Raw genomic sequence first — 8,757 nt, forward strand, 5'->3', positions numbered from 1 at the left:
ATATTTTAGTCTATTTTTTTCATAATCGTGTACTATGTAGCTATTTAGGACTACTATAAATTTTTTTTAACTTTTTTGATAGTTTGCAATGCTGAACAAATAAGGTTCAAATAGTTTGGTGCACATGCAATTATTTTTCTTATACGTACGTGTGGTAAATAACTATTGGCACATTAAGAAAATAAAAAAGATCGAATATTATTTTTGGCACTGTAAATTATTTAGAGTTTTTTGATAATTTATAAATAATTCTAAATAACAACATACATGATCATGAAAAAAAAATGAACTTAATAATTTTTTTACTAAATGTCAAAACAAATAAAAGTCTACTGAAATGCCTTTCTAGGAGTTTTACTACATATTTTTCCTATATAATTATTTGATATTAAAAATAAATGACGTAGTTGGTAAGCGCAGAAAGAAAAAATTAATACTTCAAAATTTTTACAATTAATATATTAATTATGTGGTTTTTTTTAATGATATATAAATTGTATTTAAATATTATTTTAAAATAAAACATAATTTAATAAATTTTAATTATTATATAATTAAAAAAATTAAATAATTCAGATGTAAAAAAATAAACATCTAAATATTTTATTATTCAAATTTAGATATAATATCTTAATATTCATATGGAAAAAAAAATGACCTTAAGAATATATGTACTACTACATGTCAACTTTTATATTCCACAATTATGTCAATATGTATGACCAATACTATCATTGCAGGCTATATTGGCAGATTGTCCTTTACCTCCTAAAAATCAGTTTTCTACCACTTAACACTATGATATATGACCACTTAACACGGCCATATATATATATATTCCATATCCCATGCATAAAATTAACTATGTGTTAGTCACATTCAAATACATATATATCAATCCATCTGATCACTATCATGATCAATCAGTAGAGCCATGATGATCTATATAAATATGATCATCAGATCCAATGTCCATCATGATCGTTCATTAATTATTATAATACAATGTGTACACAACTAAATAGACATATTGCATCAAAAAGGCAAAAGTAGATAGTTCTTCTTCTGATCTTACAAAATAAAAAAATATATATAATTTAACTTATAGCTTCTTTTTATTGCTACAAATTTGCCAAAACTGAAAGCTAGTTGTACCATGAGGCCCTTCTTTCGCTACTCTTCTGGCACCTGTTGCCGCTGTGTGCACTAGTATAGTACTCAGATGCATGCCATGTTCTCGATCGACATTTTCTGTGGGCACCATATACATATAATATACTATGTATACCCACCATACATATATACATATACATACACATCCAATATATTATGTATACATCGATACATCACACGCGTTTAGCGCGTGCATTGCTGAGTAACTAACCTAATTTGTTTGTGGATATATCAAAAGGATTTATGTATTGGGTACATTAATTTTGTTTAAAACCATAAATTAATACGTACATATTTAGATTTAAATCGTTTTGGAAATAAAGACAGGAAAAATGGTATAGGCTTGGAGTTATTAAAATAGACAGGAAAACGAAGCACAAACACATATATAAAAACCAAAGGACCAAATATTCTTTTTAGCAATATACTGCGCACACTGCTAGTTTTTGGCTATGTTTAAACACATCATATATACATACAGCTATATATATATATATATTCCCAGAAGACCATCTTAAAATCTTCAAACAAATCCTCCTAACTCATCTTATATATTCTTACTCATTTCTTTGACCGGCCAATACATAAACAAACATATATATATCTATATATACATGTCTACCTCACTACGGTTCAGTGTTATGGCTACAGACGAGATAAGCCCCTCTCATCAGGAACTAAGGACTATGCCTAGCTTTAATGGGTCTCAAGAAGCTAAGCGTGAAGTTGGAGGAGGAGGAGGAGGAGCCAAGACTAGTAGCGGCCGAGGAAGAAAACCCAGCAACAAGGGTCCATCAAACGCTAAAAAGCAACCTCAAAGAGGACTTGGGGTAGCTCAACTCGAGCGCCTCAGACTACAAGAATGGAAGAAATCCAATGAAATACTCCATCCAGGGACCCCGACGGCGACGGCGGGGGCTCTCAACTTCCCAGTTCCGGCTGCAGTTGTTGACCACAACTGTTTCCATGAGTTCCAGATGGTTCAAAATCCCCTCATCGCGCCCATGACTGAACCACTTCACAGTGTTCCGGTGCAGTACGGCGCAGGAGGGAGCTGCGGTGTGGGTTCTGCTAGGTTTCTTAGCGCCGTTGTTCATCATCATCAACCGGGACACGGGGCGGCTGCTCATCCTGGTTTGATGAGTTCTAGTTGCGATGGTGGGTCTTCTTCCCCAGCTGGGATATTGGGGCAATACCGTTTTGCTGACCCTCATCGCCCTCAGTACCCTAACCCTCATCTTCAATATCATTCGTATCATCATTGTTATGGGATGGTTAATAGTACTAATGGAAGCCTAGGTCCGAGTCCGGATCAGATGTTTCCTGTGGGTGCCGATGTGTATGATCATAACCCTCATCATGAGAACTCCAAAGAGCTCTCTTCAATTCCAAAAATGCACTCACCATTCATCCACTCTTCGCCACACCATGACCGTTCTGCTTTTTGCCCTAAGGTTCTTATTCCTCAATAAATAAGGCTCGACTCCCAAATAAAAATAAATATTTGCATTTTATAGTTTCAATGTATACACTGTTACATTGATTGATTTCTGTATTTTTTTTAAACGTTTTGATATGTTTTTTTTCCTTATTCTTCTTATGTTGTCATTTTGTTGGTGTACAGAAGACCAGATTCAATTGTGAGAATATTGGAGAACTAACCCTTGGTTTGGGAACCAGAGGAGTGAGAAGTACAAGTCATGATGATGAGGTATGTTAGTATTACGAGTTTATACACATATTAAATGTTTATAATAACTGTGATTGTCGATAAACCTTGGTATATAAATTTGCACTGTTCTGATTATGTGTTAAAATATATTATAGGGATTGGAGATTGTGGCTGTTCACAGAAAGGTAAATCCAGCTAGTGGAGGAGTATTAATGGAGTACGAGTTCTTTCCAGGAAAATATAACAGCTGTGGCACTAGTTCCAATGAGATCTTGATGAAGAAAATCCACTCTTCTAGTGATCACCAAAATTCAATTTCAGGGGCTGATAAAACTTCTTATGTTAACACTTTCTCTGCTGCTACTACTACTACAGAAAATGGGTCTGACATTTCTAATCCTGTTGATTTGTCACTTAAACTGTAGAGATGCATATATCTATTTATATTTATCAACAAAGAAGAAACTGTTTCGCATTTTCTGTTTCTTAAATTATTGATTTCTCTAATCAATTGTTGATAGCCATCAAACTTTAATTTTCCCTCATGACATATATGATATCCTATTCCTATAATACATGTACAAGAGATCTTTTCAAAGTTCCTTCTATACATATCCATAAACAGATTTTGCTTTTAGATTAACTGCTGATCTCTCGCATAAATTATAGTTAGTACTGGTATACTAATCCTGATCATCTCTAGTTGTTATTTATATGTTATTATCTGCAAGATGGGACATAGCTTAATTTTGTATCAATTTTAGAAATGTAGTACTTTGTAGCTTCTCCTATCATTATATTGTTTGTATTAACTCGCACATTTCTGATTATATATATATATATATGTGTGTTTATATTTATTGAAAGTAAAACCATACTCAAATCTTTATCAATCAATTTTCTCCAAGTTGTCTATATGCTAATATATGAAACCACAAAAAACTAAATATGCTAATATATTGCACCTGATCGATGTTCTTCCCCGGAAATTGTTTCACACTATATGATATTAATACTGATTCATAAGGTTTAACATATTAGAAATGTAATCATTCATACTTGTATATCTTCTATTATATACGTGTGTGTAATACATGATACAAGAATTGAAGCAGCTCAAGTGATCATTAATAAGCCTTAACACACCATGTATTAGTTAAAAGAAAATAATAATTAATTATTATATGCGAAGTGTACGTTAATGCAAAGATCAGATGGTATTGTATTAGAAAAATACTTTACACAAAAGTGGGTCAGTTACTTGAAGTAAAACATATTATATACAGGAACTAGACTGATCATCATTATTATGAAAACATTTATAAGAAACTTCTAATTATTAATGACGTTAATCCTGATGTTAACCCTAGCTAGCTTTGTAGCTTGAGGCTAGAGCCTTTCTCTCTCTCTCTCTCTCTCTCTCTCTCTCAAAATTTGGATCATAATAAGTGAACTATTACTTTTCTGAAGATAGTTTAAGCCTTTTATGTGCTGCAACACAAGAGACGGATCTCCTTTTTTCTCTTCCAAGCAAACCCCTCCTTTAAGTATATTTCTTGAAGAACGTAAAGAAAGTGTATATATTTACATATAAAAAAACATAACAACCTATTTTTGTTTTCCTTTTCAAAAAAGTAAAAAGAGAAGAAAAAGCATATATATAATGCCGAAAAATGCCCTGAAAACTACTAAGCTAATGAACCCTGGTGCAAGCTTTAACGACACTGCTGGTTCTGAGATCATTGACTAGTGATTGGCTGCTTGTTCTGATATGTGTGCATATATATATATATATATATATATATATGTGTGTGTGTGTGTGGGTGTGACAGTAGCTGGTGTGTACCACATCTCTCGATTTGTGTATGAGTTATAAATATGTATGTGACTGTGAGTTTGTACGTAGCAGAGTAAGTTCACAGTAATGATAGTATATAGGAAGAGTTTTTGAAGGCTTTTCTAATTCTTTTAATTGGTTCCTCATTCATATCAACCTCTTTTCTTGTAATGGCCAGAGTGTTGCTTTTCTCTACTTCTTTGATGTTATTTCATTTATGGTAAAATGCTATTAATTGATCAGGGTCCTGTTAATTAGTGTGTTAATAGAAAAGAAAAAATAATACTTGAATCCTTTTATCATAAGAATTGAAATTCACAAGAGATTTTACTTAACTTTTGGGAATGTATAAATATATATATATATACTAGCAAAAACTACGTGCGAGGCACGTATATTAAATTTTATGCTAGTTTTTTTCTATGTCATTTGAAAGTGATACAATAAAAAATTAAAGAAAAAACATTATTAGTTATTAGGTGAGATTATTTGAATAAAGAACAATAAATAATCACGTAAAAATCAAAAATAATTATTTGAATAAAGAATTCAATATACACATTTATATATATGAATCTCATTAATCAAAAAGAATTATTAAATATATGAACAATAATTTGTCACACTATATGTTTCCCAATAAAGAAATCCACCTCCTCATAGTCAAAAATAAACAATACATGTAATACAGATCTTTGTAATGAAGTACCTAAAAGAAACAAAACTTCAGTTAGCATAATCGGAAAAGGTTTAAGTGAACTAAATAATGACTAAGAAGATCTAAATTACAAAATGAAAATAACATGTCTATATGAGTATGATTCTATTTCTATATGAGCATAAGAGAAAATAGATAAACTTATAAACATATAAATATACTTAATATTAATTTTGACAAAGAAACAATTCAATTATAAACAATTCTAAATATCAGCTTGACAATTTCAACACACTAATTACTCATTAAATAACCATAATGTATACATCATGATAATTTTATTTTATTTGATATCAAATGATAGAGATTATTGAGGTTTTCAGTCATGGAAAACACACTATGATCAAAAAGTAATGCTCATTAATTGTATATTTCAAAGAAACCCTAATTTCCATGAATGTTACTAATAATATATAAACAATAAAGTTGTAAATTAAAAAAAAAAAAAAGTAGCAAAATTTCATTTAATATAAGAAATAGAACAAATTGAAGATTTATACAATACTGGAATTTGAACTCTTAGAAACCATTAGCGAAGGGGCGAAACTCGTTAGATCTCCTAGTTGAACACTACCTTAAAAAAATTAAATGATGTGGAGGTTTTTTTATGTGATACTGTTTCGATATGTTCTTTTAAAACACCATAAATTGTAAAACAAGCCTAACAGTTGCTTAATGTTTCCTTAGCTTTAACGTGGCACCCACTTCTTAGATTGGCTTTTTTATCTTGTATATTTATGTATCTTTGAGATTTAACGGAAAAGGCTCTATTGCCTTGAGATTTAAACCACGTTTGATTTTCTTATTATTTACAGGGCCGACATGCTTTGGTCTATGATATAAATACAACAAATGAGACTTGGGAGTGGGTTGACCTTAAGGAGGTAACAATTGTGTTTTAAAATCTTGGTTCCTGAAGAATGTTTCAAGATACAAGTATGATGGGTTTTTTATATTATAGACGATTTGTTCCAAAACATAATAGAACTAACCAATTTAGGTTAATGATCTGGCTTCTGATACGTCCATATTAAAGATGATTAGGGGTGTGCGGTTCTGTAAATGCTATGAAATAATTTTGTAGTTAGTCTGTGAATATTGCAATGAAAGTGTTGGTTTGACCTGGCAATTTTGTGGTTACAACTTACAAGAATTCTTGACAAAGTTGTTGAATAGTAAACCAATATAAAACTTGTTTTACTCTGTTGAATAATATGAAAGATAATTCATTTTTTCACCATGTTTAAAAATAAATACAAATTTGATGAGCATATTACTTTTTTTTTTTTAAATTGAGAGTCTCAGAGTATCAAATCCCGGGTTGTTTTTTTTTAAATGTGTTGTGATTCTCGAATATTTAGCATCAAATATCAGTTCAAATATTAATGGAATTTGTTTTATTATTATTTTATTATTTTATTAAATAAAAATTAAAAGTCACCCAAATATCAGTTCAAATATTAATGGGATTTGTTTTATTATTATTTTATTATATATAAATAATATTTAATTATTTTATTAAATAAAAATTAAAAGTCACCCATAAATTTCTCAAAAACCAAGAATTTTAGTTATATAGGCACACTTTATATAGAATAGATATATATATATGGTCATTGAAACAGACAACAACGGAAGCTGGTCATTTTGAAAATATATATATTGTATTGTTTTCAGATGAAAATTCTGGCTAATATAATTAAGGACCTGAAACGAAAAAGTAAGTGGGATTCTTGATCCGCAACTTTTGCATACATGTTGCAGTAATTACAGTATACTGAGAAGGTATAAGAACTGGAGCTAGTTTTTGAGGGTTTAATCGGTTTGGTCATTTTGGGAACCAATTCTGACCATATTTTAAAGCACCACCTCCTTACGCCACGAAAATATTTAATATAATAATCTGTATATGCAAATGTATAAAGCAGTCACATATTGCTCTAAAATTGCTTCATTCTCCCTAATTCGTTTTTTTTTTCACAATTTTTTGATTAATATTAAATATTAATTATTTATGAAAAAAAAATTAATCTAAAAAATAAATTTATTGCTACAAAAAAAAAATAAATAAATAATCTAATTATATAAAGATACCTAGAATATATTAAACTTTTTGTATTATTATTATATATTTTTAAAGTTTTCAAATAATAATACTTTTAGTTAACGATAACAGTAAATGTATATTGCTTGATTTTTATTTTAATACACATTATTTTCTCATGCATTCTTCTATTATCTAAAAAATTATATTTATGTAATATTTTATTTACCATCCTTAACATTACAGATTATGATAATCAGGTTATATCCATTAATAATTTTTTTTTTTTGAAATATTATCAATTTGATCTCAATTGTGTTTTACTTTAATATTAGTTAATAATGTCTTAGTTTTGTTATTCCACATGAAGTTAGCGGTGTTATTGAGCACTAGAACATATAAATATTATAGTTTCACACTTTGTTTATTTATTTGTTTTCAAAATTGTTTATGTTTTTTCTAGGTGTTGCAGAAAATTTTTATTGTATATGTATATATTTCTTGTTTAGTTCTTTTATCATCTTTTCTTACATGTTTATTCTTTCTTATTTTTCTCTAACACACTTTGTTAGAACTTTTTACAAAGTCAATGAATTTTTGACAAAATAAGGGTTTCCTAGTGTGTATGAAAAAGAATGAGTCTCACATGGGATATGAGCCCTTGTTTACAAGGGTATATAAGGTGCAACTTTGGCACTTGGGATAGTGCCCCAAGGGGTACTCAGTTTTGTGTAAATGGGTGAGGACACACACACTTGACCTACCACACGAGCGCGTCGTTCGTTCAAGCTGAGCTGGTTGATGTGGTGTGACCCTTTATTTTTACAGAAAAATTATTTAATAAAATAATTATTTTTGTTTTTTATTATTTAATTTATTTGAGAAACATGTTTAATTGAAATTAATCACTTAGTCGTATTATCTCAAGGGACGCGTTCAACAACTACTCCCCACGATTCAGAAAATATTCTTCTTCCTGTTGTAATTTTTCATTCTATTGGTCTATATAATTTGATTGAATCAACGAAAGAAACACATCTTTACACACCGAGAAAAGAAACTCAATTTTCACTACCAAAAATTCCACCTGTGATATCTATTTCGAGGTGTATTTGGCGGTTTACTACAATGCAGTGGTGTTCTGATACAGTGTACAACAACTAGACTTTTCTATCTTAGGGACGACCGGTAATTTTTGACTGCTTACACATTCTTGGACAGTTGACACAAACGTCTTAAAGAGAGTGACCTAGTGCGCGACTCAACTAAAAAATTTCCTTCGGTAATATCGTTCCTATTTTGTTTTCAGTAGC

General features: G+C 30.0%; 1 protein-coding gene across 1 annotated transcript; it reads left to right on the top strand.

Annotated features, from left to right (window-relative positions):
* The first annotated feature begins 1,106 nt into the window (after window positions 1-1,106).
* On the top strand, window positions 1,107-3,481 carry LOC115695116 (uncharacterized). The gene is made up of 3 exons (XM_030622207.2): window positions 1,107-2,627; window positions 2,798-2,884; window positions 3,001-3,481. Exons 1-3 carry the CDS (start codon window positions 1,788-1,790, stop codon window positions 3,268-3,270), a joined length of 1,197 nt encoding a protein of 398 aa, XP_030478067.2. The 5' UTR covers window positions 1,107-1,787; the 3' UTR covers window positions 3,271-3,481.
* The last annotated feature ends 5,276 nt before the right edge of the window (window positions 3,482-8,757 follow it).

The sequence above is a fragment of the Cannabis sativa genome, chromosome 6, assembly GCF_029168945.1.
Source record: "Cannabis sativa cultivar Pink pepper isolate KNU-18-1 chromosome 6, ASM2916894v1, whole genome shotgun sequence".
In the NCBI taxonomy this organism is placed as follows: domain Eukaryota; kingdom Viridiplantae; phylum Streptophyta; class Magnoliopsida; order Rosales; family Cannabaceae; genus Cannabis; species Cannabis sativa.